Raw genomic sequence first — 18,248 nt, 5'->3', positions numbered from 1 at the left:
TAATTCAGTTTGCATATTCAATGATTGATTTATAAATAAACATGAATGATTGTTTTGGCTGACAGCAAATCAGATTAATGCAGCAATGATCTTGAAGAATAAGACAACATCTCTGCAAAAGGACATAAAAAAAAAAAAAAAGATCAGTATCATAAAAGAGAGAACGATCAAAACCTCGTGGTAACCTATGTGCACTAAATTCAGCCCTATTTATTTTTTGATTCCTATCTTTTATCTTTTTATGTTCAGTAAACACCCACCGAAAGCCCAAAACTGCTAAACAAAGAGCGCATAACATCAACACGCATTAGCCTACATAAGAACAGGTCACTGCAGGATAACTGTATCTTTCTTAAGTCGGCAGCTCATTAGCTGTTGTTAGCAGCACTCTGTTGTGCTCAGACTGCATGCGTGGCTAAATGTATCAGCCCATGTGTTCCTGCCTCACATAAGCATGAAGACAACAGCTGTAGCTGCCACCTGACCGACCCAAACTTCACTCGCAAATCCAAAGCATGAACATAGCTGTGCAAAATCATGCATACATGAAAAGGAGGCTTTGACAGATTAAAAGCAGCCGTGTATCCGTACGGCCTCTGAGAGGCGACATTCCACCATTCTCCCAACCCCCACACCCTCTCACTATTTACAGCCAGGGAAGAGTCCTCATTCAACGGTACTGAGACAGTCTTTTAGTTACTATGGAAACAAATAAAAGATCTGTTTGGGTAAGAGAACCAAAGAAAGAGAGGAAAATCCTTCATTATTTAAAGGGATCTCACCTCTTTCTAATGAGTTTTGTCTAAAAGCTTGAGGACGTGGCTCTGGGCCGCATCAGTATTCCAAATGATAGTATGGAAATTGCAAGCATGTAAAAAAAAATAATAATAATAAAAAGCCATGCGGTCAGTGCCTGCTCAACGACTTTTCTAACGTATAGTCACAGCATTTACTTGTTAAGCTGTCACTAACAATATTAAAATAAATTATCTCGCTTAGAAATGTCCATTCTGCAAGCAGTAACTGTTAAAGAATCATAATTTTACTTGGGAAAGGCAGGATTATTGGCTGTTAGTGGAGTTATTGGAGTGTTCTGATGAAACCCCATTAACCCTGCATGAGCCACTAATGCATAAAATGCTGTGCCATTTCATCAGACAGCTGATGCCGTACTGATGCTCGTGGCATTTGCACAAAGAAGCCGCTTCCACGCGTGCAGTCTTTGGGAGAGAGGACCTTAACATTCAAACCAAGTTTTCCCAGTCCTGCTCATCCTGATCTGCATATCCGCCACAAAACCTTCACTCAGAGGCACCACAGAGCAGTGCTCTTTAGAGGAGCATATGCTATAGTATAATTTTGGGCGAACAGTTGACTGAAAGTTGATAAAATGATCTGGGGTGCATTTCTGTATAAAGCATTGTTAGCCACCTATGACTGCAAATTCTGTTATTACCAACATAATTCAACAATTCGGTACAGCTCTATATCTGTGATTAGAAGCATAGTTTCTTGTTAGTATCATAAGAGGCATCATATCGATCACAAGTACAGTATGGAGTACCACAAGGTTCAGTACTCGGACCGCTGCTTTTCATGCTTTACCAGTTACCCTTGAAAGATAACATTTTGTTAGTATAGCATGCACTTAAATAGATCAGGCTCTTGGGCACAATAAGCAAGCTAACATACAGTACATTCTATATCCTTCATTCCATGTCAATATGTACATATGTTTCATTCTATATATTTCAGTGTGTCAACAAGCATGAAAAATAAATGCATAAGGGAACCTGAGAGTATGATGTAAGAGGGAACCCATGTTGATTCAAACTTCAAATAAAGCAAAACGATGGAAAGCAGAAATAGTGAAGTAGTCCTCAGATGCCATGTTCATTACAGCAGCATCTCTGAGAAATTGTTGTGGAGAAAACTGTTGACTGAATGAACTGCATGTACTTATATGGGAGTGAAGTGTATGACAATTCCATACTGCATGCTAAAAATAAAAATGCAACAGCTTTCTGTTGTTTGTGTAAATGAACTATAATAACTGACAAACAATGAATTAGCAGTTATTACTCCACCACCTGCGCATGACATCATTAATGACAGTCTTACATTGTTAAACCAACGTGGTTTTAATGACGGAGGTACATCCATGTTTCTATGGTTTATGGAACCAGTTATGACTAGCTAGTGAATTGTTCTCATGATGCATCGTACCACTGTGGTTAAAGGGTTAGCTCACCCAAAAATGAAAATTAGCCTGTGTTTTACTCACCCTCGAAGCATCCTAGGTGTATGTGACTTTCTTCTTTCAGACGAATCCAATCGGAGTTATATAAAAAATTGTCTTGGCCCCTCCAAGCCTTACAATGGGGTAAGCGGGTGTTCGATTGTCAATAGTTCAGAAGACATGAAATAAAGTGTGCGCATCCATAATAAAACGTAATTTTGCTTTATTTGAAGTTTGAATCATCGTGAGTTCCCTATTATATCATACTCTGGGGTTCCCTTATGCATTTATTGTTCATGCTTGTTGACACACTGAAATATATAGAATAAAACATATATATATATTGACATGGAATGAAGGATATTGAATGTACTGCATGTTAGCTTGCTTATTGTGTCCAAGAGCCTGATCTATTTAAGTACACGTTATACTAACAATATGATATCTTTCAAGGGTAACAGGTAAAGCATGAAAAGCAGCGGTCCGAGTACTGAGCCTTGTGGTACTCCATACTGTACTTGTGATCGATATGATACCTCTTATGATACTATCAAGAAACTATGCTTCTAATCATAGTATGATTCTAATATTGTATATATATATATATATATATGTATATATATATATATATATATTAGTGCTGTCAAACAATTAATTGTGATTAATCGCATCCAAAATAAGTTTATGTTCACATAATATGTGTGTGTACTGTGTATATTTTTTATGTATATATAAATACAAACACATGCATGTATATATTTAAAAAAACTATGTAATGTTTATATATTAAATATATTTACATATAAATTATATGAATATACAAATTTACATGTAAATACATGTAAATATTTTCAAAATATATACTGCATGTGTGTGTCTTTGTACATAAATAATAAATATACACAGTACACACATATTGAGTAAAGAAAAACTTTTATTTTGGATGTGATTATCATGATTAATCATTTGACAGCACTAATATATATATATATATATATATATATATAAATGTGGAGAATCAGTGGAGAAAAGGAAAAAAAAAATAAACCCTTTCTACAAATGCATCGGTTGGTTATTTTCCCTGCTTTAGCTAGAACATGACATGACAGCAGCACAAATGGATTTTTAAATGCCAATCACATTTTTTATTATTCTATTTCTTATTGTGGTATTCTAACGTCAGGGGGAAAAAATACAGACATAACAGCAATGTTGGACATATCATTGATCTTGCAGGACACGGGGGAAAAGCTTCCAATTTCAGGACTGCCTCGTCCTCCTAGACAGTTGCTATGATGTTCTAGGTGGCTACTATGGCATTTACAGATATGCAACACGTACAGAGATATGCATTTTGTTAATGCATGATGTGGTTGTGTTATGAAGATAGATTTGAAGTTTGAAGGGGTGTGTTCTGAGTGGTTGCATGAATGTTGATATATGGTTGCTTGGGTGTTGCTAGGAAAAGGTAGGTGGCTGCTAGGATGCTCTAGGCAGTTGTCGTAGCATTGCTAGATGGTCGCTAGTGTATTGCTAAGGATGTTCTGGGTGCTTGATAGGGTATTTACAAAAAAAAAAATGTTGTATAAAGTGATTTGCAGCGACTGGAAATCATTCATTTTCAATGAGTGACAGCAATGGTTGCTGTTGCTCATAGAAAATAAATGACTTCCCGTCGCTGCAGATCATTGTGTTATGTGGGCATGTGCAGTGATGCGGTAAAGTTGAGAGCAGTTGCAAATGAGCAGCAGTTTGAACAGAGATTTGAAGTTTTGCCAGGTGGTTACTAAAAGCTTTTGTGGTTGTTGGGCAGTTGTTAGGGTGTTCTGAATGGTTTCTACAATGTTGCTACATGGTTTGGTATGTTGTGTGTGTTAATGGCACCTTGTTGTTAGATTAATTTATAAACAAATTAGCCAAAATATTCAATAAATATGCAAAAGGGTTGCTGTAAACGTTACAGGTGTTTTTATCTCTTTGAAAATCGGAGTAGTTTTGCAGGTGCAGATTCTGTCAAAGTGCCTTTAAGGCAGGTCATTTAATTTGGTGGCCATCTTGTTTATGTCCCTAGACAGCATTTTTATGTGGGCTATCTTAAAAAAAGCAAGAAAGAAGAGAGGAAAGAAAAGGAAAGATTTTATATTTTCTTCTGTGGTTTGCTTTACAGCTTTTCTTCATGACAGCCAAAAGATCAAGGAAATCATTTACAAACACTGACATGTAATAAATTGCAATCCTGTTTGCTTTACTTTTTTTTTTTTTTTTTCAGAGCCTCCGGCTTTTCATATATCATAGGGATAGGAATATTAGACATTTCTTAGTTAGGGCTGATAAGTTTATTGCTATAAAAATGATGGGCCACTTTATTCCATGTCAAAGTTGTGCTGCATGTAAGAATGATAGTAGAACGACATTAATTTAAGGGTTCTACAATGGGTTGTGTTTATAATAATTTATAATTTGAAGTTTATATATTTCATATTTTTTCCTTCTATTCTACTAAAGGCTGGAATACACAAGATCACTTTCAAAATCTGAAGAGATTTCAAAATACTGGACATCACACACTTACCAACTTTATAATAGTCACAGAGGAAAAACTGACCATCATACATGAAATGACTGAGAATCAATTTTTACCAGACTTTAAAGTTGTTCCGATCACAACAAACTCATGCAGAAATGTGCGCCTTACTGCTAGAAGACACGTGGCAAATGTAAACAACATGCATTCTAAAATTCAAAACATGTTTGATATCCTCCGACTTGCAGTCATAATCTGAAGCTGCTTGAGCAGTGCTTTGAGCACTTTTGTATTTTTATGGCCTTCAAATAAAGACTTTTGAAGATTTATTTTCCCCCCGTGAAGGACATTGTGTGTGTTACTGTGTGCACCAGAGAAACGTGAGTACATACATCTCTCACCAGAGAAATGTGAGTACAACATACAAGTTTTTGCTGCGATCATTGACAATGCACAGTCTGAGTTGGTAATAGCCATACAAGTACAGCTCCTGCTTGTCAAAATTAAGTTCCAAAAATCAAATTCAAATCAGTAATTTTGATCTGTCAAAAATGGTTTAATACAAAAATACAGTAGATATGTAAATCATGTTGTAAGAAGAAAAAACAACAACAACAGGTGACACCTCAAAAAGGTGAAAGACTTGGGATGTTTGTTACTACTCCTAATATGAGTATTACATGTATTTGTTTTCCTACAAGTGGTTGGTCTCCTGCTGTCTTTGACTGAACATGGGCCTGTTTATTACAGTCATGTGTCTGTGCGCAGCACATGTGCATTATACGTATGCATCTGCTCGTATGGCTTAACTGAAGAGAGAGCATCACACCCCATTAACTCCTAAATGATCTTGTTAAAGTCATTATCCTGCCTAAGGCTCCTGTATGTTAGCTATGCTTTGAACAGTATGTGCACTGTGTAGCACTGGAGGTCGACACAATGGATAAATGCAGTGATGGCGTGCTGCCTCTCCTTGCTGAAGGTCATCACAAATGGCTCACAGTCTCTCGTCTAGTTCGTCTAACCTCACACCTCTGCACTGAAGAGCTCTGACTGAGGACAGCTAACAAACTACTTTCTGTGAATCAATGCACCATGACCACCACAAAATACTTCTGTATGTTATTAGCCCCGTTTCCACCGCAGGACTTTGGGTCGGTCCTCGGTGTGTTTCCACTGCAGGAACCAGGATCTAAATAAAGTTCCGGGTAAAAATTTGCCCCTAAAGCCGCTTTTCCACCGAAATTATCTGGAACAATTTGTCCCAGGAACTTTTTTCCCCCAGACCTGTTGCTGTCTGTGTTTCCATCGCGGTCTAAAGTACCGAGAAGATTAGTCAAATAGTCTGGTGACGTAGGTCTGCGCACGTTTCTCAATACCAGGTACGCAAATTTCGAACTTGCTTCCTCGGTAGTTCGAACTTCGTAAGTTCGACTCAGGAGTGTGAACTCCCGCGGATGGGACGACGCAAGTCCGGTAATTCTGCAAACAGCAGCGTACTTGATAACGTCAGTCAGCTCGCCTTGGCTACTGCAATTTTCCTCACTTTATTTACAATACGATGAAATATGATATCAAACACTACTGCCTCTTTTCGTTTTCATTTAAACATATTAATAGCCGCAGAAATTGCCTTCTTATGCCCTTATTAAGTTGATTTCTTCCCAGGTGTTTCCCTTGATGTGTCATGGCTCCCAGGTGTGTCTCGTCATCCCCTCCTCCTGTGTGTATAAATAGTGTTCCCAGTCCCTAGTTCTCTGTCCGCTGTTGAAGGTCTTCCTGTATACGTCTTCCTGAGTTTGTCTCCCTTGGTTTCCTACGAATAAAGTCTTGTGTAAAGTATTCTCCAGCGTCTCCTCGTCCCTCGTGTGTGTGCACCCGTGACAATCTTATGTTTAACCACTACAGAGACATCAGAGCCAGCGGCAAATGTCAGAAGGTCTAGCCGGGTTGAGGCTGCTCTCGTCGGGAAACATGAGTACTGAGCGTCCGATGATCGCGTGGAGCTCACGTCTCCGAAATCAGTGAAGCACATTTTCAAATAGGCGCTGTCTTTATAAATAAACCGCAGATTTGAGTTTTAAACAACTACATTCTCGCCTGAAATGCTTTTAAAATTACATTTCATGACACAATAACAGTAACATAAAAAAAAAAATTGCCGAATATATGGTGGTTGAAATACAATGCTGCGTGATCAGATAAATGCATGCTGGTAAATTGTGTGTACTTCATTGACACAGTGTTAATTTAGTCAACGAAGACGACGACGAAAAATATTCGTTAACGAAAATTTTTTCTGTGACTAAGACGAAACGTTGACGAGCTAAAACTAATATCTGATGATAAAAAATATGACTAAATTTATGCCACGTCTCCGTTAACAAGACAAGACGGGACTATAATGTTATTTGAGGACTACCGGACATACAAAATGCATCCTATAGGTCTTGTCCTTCAAAATGTGCGTCCCTGTCATTGGATTGCAATCGGATAAGGGGTGTTTGCATATCTAGTCTCAGTATGGCAGTCGCAGTGGATGGATAGGCTACCAAAACGCGAACTAGCGATCTGAAACAATGTACCCGAAGGGGTAGGGATAGCATATCTAGTCTCAGTATGGCAGCCGCAGTGGATGGATAGGCTACCATAACGCGAACTAGCGATCTGAAACAATGTACCCGAAGGGGTAGGGATAAGGTGACCAGACGTCCCGTTTTTCCCGGGAGTCACAATTCGTTGTCGATTAACTTAAAGTTAGTGAAGTCTAGGCAGAATCGCACTGATAGAAGTGCTCTCTCTAACGCACACTACACTTCTTCAGTTCTCATGTACAGCGCGCGATCAGTTCTCAGTGCTCAAATACACACACAGCAGTCCAAATGTCTATCGTGTAGAGTATCTCACGTAAATACAGTCGGTTATGGATTAAGTGAACGTAAACAGGTGGGTGAAAACTGAACGTGTGTCAGTATTACATGCATGCCTTCAGTCTTAAAGGGACAGCATTCCTAAGTAAGTACCTATCCGTGTCATTAATGTTAACCAACAAAACATGTTAAATAAATGTTAAGTAAACCTAATGTATCTGAAAAATTTATTTAATTTGTATCTCTTTCGTATTTGTCTAATTGTCTTATTGTGCTTCTTTTTCAAAAAATTATAAATTATAAATATTATATATATTATATATGAACAATTATAATTTTTATAAGTTGCTCTCTCTTCACTACTGTTAAAGGGATAGTTCACCCAAAAATGGAAATTGTCATCATTTATTCAAGTTTATCCAAATTCAATCCTTGATTTAAATTTCTCATTAACTTAATTGATTTGGTCTAAAGAGAGAAGAATAAATGACTATTTTTGTTTGAAGACTACATATAAAATAGCTACCAAAATAAATGTTGGTAACTGCAGTTTGACTAAAAGTAATGACTAAAAGTTGACAAAAATGCAATGACTTTTCGTTGACTAAAACCAGACTACGGCACGCGTGCCAACAGTGGCACGCAGAGGGATAATCGCTGACACGCAAGCAATAGGGAAAACTGCATACTGACGTACATTTTGAAGTAATAACTTCTCATAGTCACACAGCCTGTTAGGAGCTATAAATACTATTAAAGTGTGAGAAATAACTTGCGCTAGTCTACGGATGCGTGCGCGACTGCTGCACATAATAGGCGCTTTAGGTCAAAGCCTCAGCGGTCTAACAGCACTTGTCAATTTCAAAATGACTGAGATGGCCAATCAAATCAAAGTAGGCAGGGTTTACTGTTCACAGAAGCAGAGCGCGAAGCATCAGTTTAACATTAAAGAGAGCGAGGTAAGATGAAGCTGCAAATAATTTTATATTAGTCAACTTTTAACGATACGTTTTACCATAGAAATGTTAAATGACCGACAGCTGTATCCTGTGATGCAAACTACTCAAAAAAAATTTTTCTCAAATATGGCCATTTTGAGAGAGAGAGAGAGATGTGTAAATTGCGTCTGTGTGTCTCTCTACAAACAATGAAGCTGAGTTTAGTTACTTAACAAACAGCGATTTTACCCCCCTCGTTGCTGAGAAATATAATGTATCGATTCAGTATCGATTAATAAAAGTCACGTGGCAGCGCTGACAACAAGTTTATGAGCTTGTTACTGAATGTTACTTTTTGCACAGCGCAATCTCACATCTCTGTATGCGAGTGGTGTGTGTGCGCGCGCATCAATTAAAGCAGCGCATTAATATAGAACGGTGATTAAACTGAACGGTTTTAATGCATTGGCCTTGTCACAAACACACATACAGTGGTATCATTTAAAAATGTTTATGTACTGTATAAATACAGAATGCATTAAGGGGGAGGGGGTACAATGCTGTTTCATGCATTCAGAGTTGTTTACACAGTTAAAGAGTTGGATTCTCATGCTAAAAATGGCCAAAGTTTCAAAAAATGATTTGGATGTGTATGTATAACTACATAAGTGTAGAAGCATTTCTGTGCCAAATACACACTTCCGGGTTTCTTACAAGTTTCAGAAAGTTTTTTTTTTTTTTCGATCGTGGCTCTTCATGACGTAATGAAGGGTGGAACTCCTTATATGGGCATTTCTCCCGGAAGAGCGTTTTGCTGGCAATCGGCACACGTCAACCAGAGCGAGAGCAAGAGCGCGCCCATCAACGCACTTCATTCAGCAGCACTGCACGGGACTCGCTCGAGAAGAATGTATCTAAAGAGGTGTTTTTGGTTGCAAGAGAAAGATAACCTTGTTCAGCTTCCTGAAGAATCCAGCGTTACGTTAACAGCGGATGCAGTTTGTTTTCCGAGGCAGTAACGGAGTTTCGCAAGTGTGTTTGTTGACTATCGAATGTTTTATAAACAAGGCCCAGTTCGGCGCTGGATTTCCACAATTTTTGATACTAAAAATATGGAGCGGTCCCAGCTATAAAAGATCCCGGTCATGACTCAGAACTGCAGATGGTAAGTTAAACTGCATCAAATGTCTGTGTTTTGTTGGCAATCGGCGCTCAAGTGATCATCAATCTTTAGCTCCGCCCACGGCGCGCCTCCAGGAGCTCAGCTGTTTTCTGAGAGAATCGTAAAGCTGTATCTTTCTTTTATAACTATGATAAAACTAAAGACTTTTTGGAGATATGAAGGATGCAGTACTACTCTATAGGTACTCAAGATTAATATGAGACTGGGTGAAATTGTGTGTGTTAGGTCCCCTTTAAAAGGGGGAGGGGGGTATTGGCACAGTGGTTAACCAGAAAAATTAAAAATGTTACGAACGAAACGAAAAGGTTGCCGACCCCTGAACTAGACTAAAACTATGAAAGACTCAAATGACTAAAATGCGACTAAGACCTTTAAGCATTTTTGTCTCAAGATAAAGACTAAGACTAAATCAAAAATGCCTGTCAAAATTAACACTGCTGAGGGGCAAATTTTTAACTGAAACTTTATTTAGATCTTGGTTCCTGCGGTGGAAACACACAGAGTACCGGCCCAAAGTCCCTAGTTCCTGGGGAAAGTTCCTGCGGTGGAAACGAGGCTTAAGAAAGTCCCAGCTCGCTTTAAGACTTTTTAAGACTGTAAGTAAAAAGATTGATGGATTTTGCTGTAATGGACTTTGCTGGTAATCTAAATGTATATATATATATATTACAAAAAAAAAAATTACATTTCCAGCTGAAAAGAATGCTAGTGACCCAATTACAGTATGTTGCTTTACGAGAATATGCACCAAGATTATCCTGGTAAAGCAGTTTCAATGGCTATGTTTACTGTTGAACTGGATTGCTGTGTGGTTCACCAGCTAGAAAAGGACCAAACCAGCACCATCACAACTACAGAAGTCAAGTTCAAGGCAAACTTTGAATGTTGGATTGACAGCCTTTGCCTAGAAGTTTTAAACAGTCTGAAGTCTGCACGTTATATGAGCCTTTGAATACTTTGTCAGTTTGAAGAGGGATCTGATGTTTGATGTGACGCAGGCCTTGTCATGTGGTTGTGAAGGTGTTCTGAGTAGTTGCTAGACAGTTGCTAGGATGTTTCCAGTTTGTATAAAATTGTAGCAAATCAGCTTGCTTGGGGTTTCAACAGGACTGCCTAACTGAAGCAGCAAAATTGCACGGTTGAACTGCAATTGACTGCAACACTCCATTATTACATTAAAAAAAAAAACAGTTTATCCCTGCTACCATAAAACTACATTATAAAAAAAAAAAATCCATGCTACCGTTATTTAAAGAGACTGATATCGACTGAGCCAGGCTGTCCAACCTCTCCAGGATCCAGTTGTCTCTGGTAGATATACTCACTTAACTAATAGAGGAGCAGGGGGGATTCTTAGCAGGCAGAAAACTAATGGATTGTGCGAACGTGGGCTTGCGTACACTCTGTGCGGATGATTAAGATCAAATAAAGCATCTCTCATGACACAATCAGATGATTATGTTAGCTCAACAATGACCTGTATAGGAATATGTCTCTACCCCACAGTTAGAGCTCATGCATAAAGATGGGCGAAGCAACGTGCTGGAAATTCCATCAGTGAGGACAAACAAAATGTTCCTGGAGTGCGGAAATGAGGCTGTCTCGCAAAGGGCGTCAGCAGCTTTCCATCTCCATCAAAAGAGGTTAAATAATCAGCGGATGCTATTGAGGTGCAAAAACCCTTGTTTGACCTTCGGATTAGGGTCAATGATGTTCATTGCACGTTCATATCTATAACCTGGTGTTGTATTTGAACAAGCTGGGTTCAGAGGGAGCACATGCTTCTTCTGTCATGATTTGAGCTATTACTACAAAAAACACTGGGAATTACATAAGAGTGAAGTGTGTGATTTCTGCGCTGCTAGCGGCACGAAACAAAATTAATATCTGGTTATTTGAGCGGACCAACTGAGCTGGACATAACAACACTGACTCAACCAAGACGGGTTGGAGGATGGGCATTGGAAATGTGTTTGTGTTTGTGCAATTATGATTGGTCGGATTATTGAACCACATCGATTTGCACTTCACTGGATATGAAAAATTGTTGAAATATCTTTGAAGTGCAACATACAATTTGGGTAACGCTTTAGTGTAGGGACCAATTCTCACTACTAACTAGTTGCTTATTAGCATGCCTATTACTAATATATTGGCTATTTATTTGTACTTATAAAGCACATATTAATCTCTTATTTTGCATGATGATATTTTAGACCCCTTAACCCTTCCCATACCTAAAAAAACTGTATGGGGTAGGAGTTTACTGAGGCAAAAGTCATACTAGTTGAGAATTGGTCCCTAAATTAACGTGTGAAATTTGAAAACCATATCTAGTTCTACAGTTTTTATTTATTTATTTTCATCTATCTTGGTTCTGAAACAGAAAACAGAAGCATATAAAGTGCTTTTTCATGAATTTGATAAAATAAATAAATAATATACACAGTATATATACATCAAATAATTTGGATTACTTTTGCAAATCTTCAAATCACTTATTAACACTAATTGATATGTCTATGCTTTGCCTGAATATTTGACCAAAACGCAGGTTTGAAAAAAAGAAATGTAAGACAGACAGAGGGGGAAGCTGAAGAATCGAGAAAGGTCTCGGGTTGACAGGAAATGTGTGAATGAGTGGCACTTGTCACCACCCAGGCTCTCTCATCTCTCACTGAGGGACAAAGACCTCTGTCTGCATCTGTCTCTCTCTGTGTAAGCCAATGGGAGCACCAGACGGTTTCTACAAACCCAATGAATATTGGCTGGGTACTGGCAGTGTGACAGAGTAGGACTATGCATGTAACAAAGGCCTAATCAATTAACTCAATTAACAAGATTGCAAACAACAAAAGGAATACTGTCTCTGATAAGCAGGCTGCTGCTAATTTCTTTAGACGAAGAAGTGCTTAATCAAGTTAACATGCATCAGTACTTTGAATTTAAAACTGCAGGAAAAATGGCTAAATCAAGGTTCTAAAATCAATAAACTACCAACCAATCTGTGAAAAAAAAAAAGCAATGATTAAAACTTTACATTACTAGTGGGCGGTGTTAAAATTTAAAAAAGTATGCCATAGTATGAATATGGAATCATGGTAATGGAACGGGAAAAATTATTTATGTATAAAATATTCATGTCATGATGTCTATTTTTAAATAATCCAGTGAATTAAATACTTGACAAACAAAAGCCACTTAATCTCATTCATTTTCATTTAGAATTTGATAGATGCAAGCCAATATATGTCTGTCATCAGTGTAAAAACACATTTTGTACCACTTGAGTACAAAAAAAAAAAAGCCACATTCTGAGGATTTGTAAAATAATCAGTTTACACACACCTGTGAACACATGTCTGTTGAATTGTATATTAATGTGACAAGTTGCCTCATTACTCTGCAACAATAAACAGCCAAACTCCCATTTAACCCTTAATGCCTCTGTACAGAAACTGCATTTGCAGGTCCTACCTTTACACGTAGGCAGAGCTTTGTCCCATACAGGTTTCCCATCAGCCCCCATGATGCAGGTGAGAGTGGGTGGTCCTGCAATGGTGTACCCAGAATCACACTGATATGTTACAGTTGATCCCAACTTGTAGTCCATCCCCAGTCTAGTTCCGTTCATTATGTTCCCAGGGTCAAAGCATGCTTCTCGTGGCTTTTCTGTAAAGAAATAAGAATAAGAAAGTTTTAAAATTGCACAGATAATGTGAAGCGAAAAACATTTTTCTTCAATTAATGGATGCCCCATTTTTTTCGGCATAGTCTACGTAATTTCGGACAAATGGATTTTGAGCGTTCACTTTAAAGTTTACAGATGTGTCCGGGGAAGTGTTAGAATTAGGGATGCACCGATACCTGATACTGGTATCGGTATCGGGCCCGATACGGAGCTCCTGTACTCGTACTCGTACTCGTTAAAATGCCCCGATACCAAACGCCGATACCACACAGCATGTGATAAGTGCTATATTCAGACAAAGAAACACCGACAACAGACAGCAGAATGGAGCTGTTAGAGATTAAAGATGTCTGTACTTGTCCCTCTCATTCTGCACCAGTACAAATACGTGTGCGCCGTTGCACGTGTTTTGCTTGCTTCATGAGTGTTTCTGCATTATGTGAGTGGCTTTGGAAAATAAATCACTGCACGTTTCAGATGAAAAAAACACAACTTTTATTTATGAAAATATCACAGTTAGGAAATTTATAGTGAGTGGTTCCTTGCATTTTTACAGCAAATCGCGTGATTACAGTACTAAGCTGCTGCAATGGAGAAACATTTTTGGTTGATTGTAATCTATTACATACCTTTCTATCAAAGTTATCTAACATTATCAAGCTGAATTTGTTCTGACACAGTTTAACTCTGAGTTCTTGTCATGTTTTATTACCATTTTCTAAACTATAGCGAATAAACTGTGATAATGTGAGAAATGTTGAAGGTGTCTGAATAAATTTTGGTTTTACTGTATCTATTTGATAAATGAAGTTAACCAACTAACATTATACATACTCTTTTGGTTTCTGTACCCAATATTTAAAAAATGTACAAATGCAATGAAAATATTGGTATTGGTATCGGTACTCGGTATCGGCAAGTACCAAAAATAAAAGTATCGTATCGGACGAGTTCTGGAAAAAGTGGTATCGGTGCATTCTTTTGCAAGCGGTTACAGGTTTTAGCTTTTAGCTTGTCTCACCGTGAATCTTTAGTATAAACCCGCCTTAAACAAATGCCACCTTCCAGCGTCCTTCAATGTTCTCAGAACACGCCTGTTGAGAAATGCTGATTTCAGTCATTTCATCACATGATTTTTAATTGATTGACAGCCCTAGTACCTGTAATTCAACTCAGATGCACAATCGTATCCTGCACTTGTGTTCCCTGCCAGCCATTCCCAGGGCTGAGACAGGTAACAGACAGAAGGAAAAAGAGAGGTAGCATAAGAGGAAAAAGCAAGATCGACAGTGAGTGTGAAGAGGGAGCAGACAGTTGCTTGAGGGCATCATGCATTAAAGCGAACTAACACCAGGGGAAAGGCAGGTGAAGGCGCCGGGGCAGCAGAAGATGGTCTCTGTCCTTCTGGCACCCGACACAGGGAGAAGGACAGTTGGAGAAAGCTCCGGAGGTGGTGCTTGGAGAGGCTGCCAAACAACTTGACAGTTAACAGCTTTAGGGACCTGCGAAAGTGGGAAGGAGGTGGGGAAGATTCTGTCTGCAAAATAGCACGTGTGCAACACAGTCTTCCTTGTTTCTGCTACAACACAGGAACAGTGAGTGCACCTGGAGTGTACCACACAGGCTAAAAGGAATAGGCCCCAAAAATGAATATCCTGTCATCATTTATATCATATATGCTGCCTTCAGGAGTTGGAAGCTTAAAATTCAAACAGAATCTTCACAGTCCCTCTTACCCTGATATGCATATTGTCATGAGATCGCCCACTTTCACTGCCTTCTGGATCCATAAAATAATGAATCATAAATTAACCGTGTTTGTACATGTTTTTAAGGGCCACTATAATATATTAATGTTTTTCTATTTCTCAGTCTGTTGTGCTTTTCCTCAAGGTATAAAAGTCTTTGGACTGTATTATTGTCATATTCATTTCTTTCCCCTAGTAAAGGCATTAATAATTGTGTTTACTGGTGTGTGATGAACAACATCAGATAAAAGATTGGCTTTATATAAAGAAACAGTGAGCAAATAAGGACACTGAATTAATCAAAAGAAAATACAACTACAAAGAGAAAAAGACTCCATCATTTCATTGAAATATATGACATGTTCTAATTAAGGCTTCGATGGAGAGAGTGAGATACATATTTAGGCCTCAGAATAGAGTGTTGTTGTGGCAATCAAAGAACAAACAGCAAACAATGATATAATCACTTTCAGATCTGAGCTTGGGAACAATTACATAGACAACACCAATGATTCATGAAGGAGAAAGCAGCATCCTTTCAATGTCGCCTACTCCAAACATGTGCAGTTCTAATATTAACAAGGTCATATCAAACATTAAAGGTCCACTTACAATGTTAGTCAAGGCTACTTTGTAAAAAAATAAAATTACTTAGCTTTTTATGACCATTTCCATCCTCTCCCACCCGTAAAAATTAAACAGACCATTTTTATACATAGTGTTTATTTATTTATATTGCTTTTTTTTTTTTCAATTACTGCAGTCTTTGCAGAACCTTTGCAAATCACTCATGCAATTGTGATCATTCACAATCACTGTTGAAATGCCAAACAAACCTGTTTATTTATTTGTTTGCAACATGTGCTACACACATCCAGAAACAACACAAATGTCCCACTAATGATATAGACTTCAAAACTTTTTTAAAAACAGTTTTAGCAGATATTACATACTTCACCTTTAAATTGAAGTCAGAAGAAATGCAATGAAATACTATCAGAAATATAATCAATACTGCAAAATTAGATGCTCCACCAGGATTTCAACCACTGAATTCGAATAGTCCCATCACCTGTGAATTGTGATTGTGTTATCTGATGAGCTTTCACAGCAAAAATCTAACTCCCATGCATCTCTCAGTTTCCCGACAAACACGGGGCGAACCTAATGGCACGACATGAAAGTGAAATCCTGAAGCATTGTGGGATGTTGAGACCATCAACAAAGCAATATAATACATTGGCAAGCAAGCTTTTACATGCATTGGGTATTCATGTGGAGCAAAGACAAAAGGTTGAAGTCAGAGTTCATCTACACTGTGCAATAGGCTGCCATTAAAATAATTACAATTAAAATATTCAACAATCCATGAACTGCACTTTTACTCAACCATAATCATCATATAAAAAGGGCCGCTGGGAGTAGAACTTATTTCAGGGAGGTGCATAGCACGTTAGGGACGGTGCATTGTCATTGTCGCATGCCCTGATTTTCGCAATACAAACTCACATTCTTTTTAAAAGAGCATTTACAAAGAGCGAATTGGCGAACAAAATGCTCTTCCGTGGGGAATATTGCCAGGTATTCACTGAGAAAGGTTAATAGTATTGCTGAAGAGAAGTACAACATATAACTCAATACCACTTAAGAGCTTTTTTTTGACTAATCACAGCAAAGTTGCACCCTTGCGAGCCATTTAACATATGCTCTTTCACTAATGCATGAATTTAGCACTCCAGGGGTGTGTTTCTCGTACAACAATGTCACTCACTGATTAACTACCACGGTACAATGCGCCATTGTGGAAACTAACTAGCCACTCACGACTGTTTCCCAAACATGGTCACATTAATGACGTCATGCATACGGTGGAGTGATAACTTCTGCTAATTAACTGATGTGAGATCTATATGCCACGAACATGGCAGCTGACGACTACTTCACTGCTAGTACAGATCAGTACAGATGCCAAACTTCAATGCCAATGGCACAAGTAAATCCAAAATCTGGCGGTGCTGTTAAAGACCCCATGAAATGGCTATACGAACATACAGTAGTTGTCCTACCTGTGGCTGTGTTGACGTACTCCTTACTGAAATCGGAATTTGGGACAATATCCAAAATCCTTACGTTTATTAAAGGGGTCATATGATGCGATTTCAAGCTAGCTGTCGTGGAGACGCTGTGTGTTTCGTTGTGAAAGCAAAACTACTTTGTTTGGTCTTCCTAAAGAGGACACAACTATAAATCAGTGGTTAAGTTGTATTTGCAACACAGTTCCAGAACAGTTCAACCCAAATATTCAGATGTGTGCAGCGCATTTTACGGAGAAGTGTAAAATGTTTCCTGGGAGAGTAGCCTACAATGCCGGTGTTCTGGTTAATTCAGTTCCCCTGTTTCCCCTTCGGCATGCATGCTGACCCTATACAGGTAACATTTCCGTCACATGCTTGAGGTATTCGGCCAATCACAACACACTGGATAGCTGGCCAATCAGAGCACACCTCGCTTTTCAGAACGATGAGCTTTGTACAAATCGACGCTTTTCAGAAAGGCGGGGCATAGAGGAGAAACAATAATGTACAGTATGTGGAAAATAATGTTTTTTGAACCTTAAACCGCATAAACACATTTCATTAGATCAAATACACAAAATAATGTTCTTTTTAGCAACATCATATGACCCCTTTAAATATTTGCTACTTGTTATTGCTACTCAGGGGACATTCTCATGGAGAGCATTTAATTGGACCACATTTTGGATGAGACCCTGAGAGCAAGATAAGTCATCAATATTTTGTGTTCAATTTCCTGGAAGAGAAAGACTTGTTTAGAAGTCAAATTTAGGAATACCAGCATACTAATCTAATCTAATAGACATGGGCTAAAAGCCACAAAGCCCTCCAATTGTAATTCAGTAGGGTCTTTAATATCAGCATCTCAAATATATAAAAATCCAGCGTGTGCTTTTAACATGTCAGAGCTCCCTCAGCCTCATCTTCTTAGGGTGAGCAGAAAATAGTTGCAAAACTCTAGAATCCTTATCTGGTCATCA

General features: G+C 38.3%; 1 protein-coding gene across 1 annotated transcript in view; it reads right to left on the bottom strand.

Annotated features, from left to right (window-relative positions):
- The window catches only part of LOC107750749 (CUB and sushi domain-containing protein 1), a 495,842-nt gene that overhangs the window by 86,930 nt on the left and 390,664 nt on the right, over positions 1–18,248 (bottom strand). Inside the window, exon 29 of the mRNA XM_016566272.1 lies at positions 13,232–13,426. Within this exon, the coding sequence (XP_016421758.1) occupies positions 13,232–13,426 (195 nt within the window). The remainder of the gene's footprint in view (positions 1–13,231; positions 13,427–18,248) is intronic.

This window comes from Sinocyclocheilus rhinocerous, unplaced genomic scaffold, assembly GCF_001515625.1.
Source record: "Sinocyclocheilus rhinocerous isolate Xijiao unplaced genomic scaffold, SAMN03320098_v1.1 scaffold512, whole genome shotgun sequence".
Classification (NCBI taxonomy): Eukaryota; Metazoa; Chordata; class Actinopteri; order Cypriniformes; family Cyprinidae; genus Sinocyclocheilus; species Sinocyclocheilus rhinocerous.
Note: the sequence above shows the minus strand (reverse complement) of the source record. Positions and strands in the feature narration are given on the sequence as shown.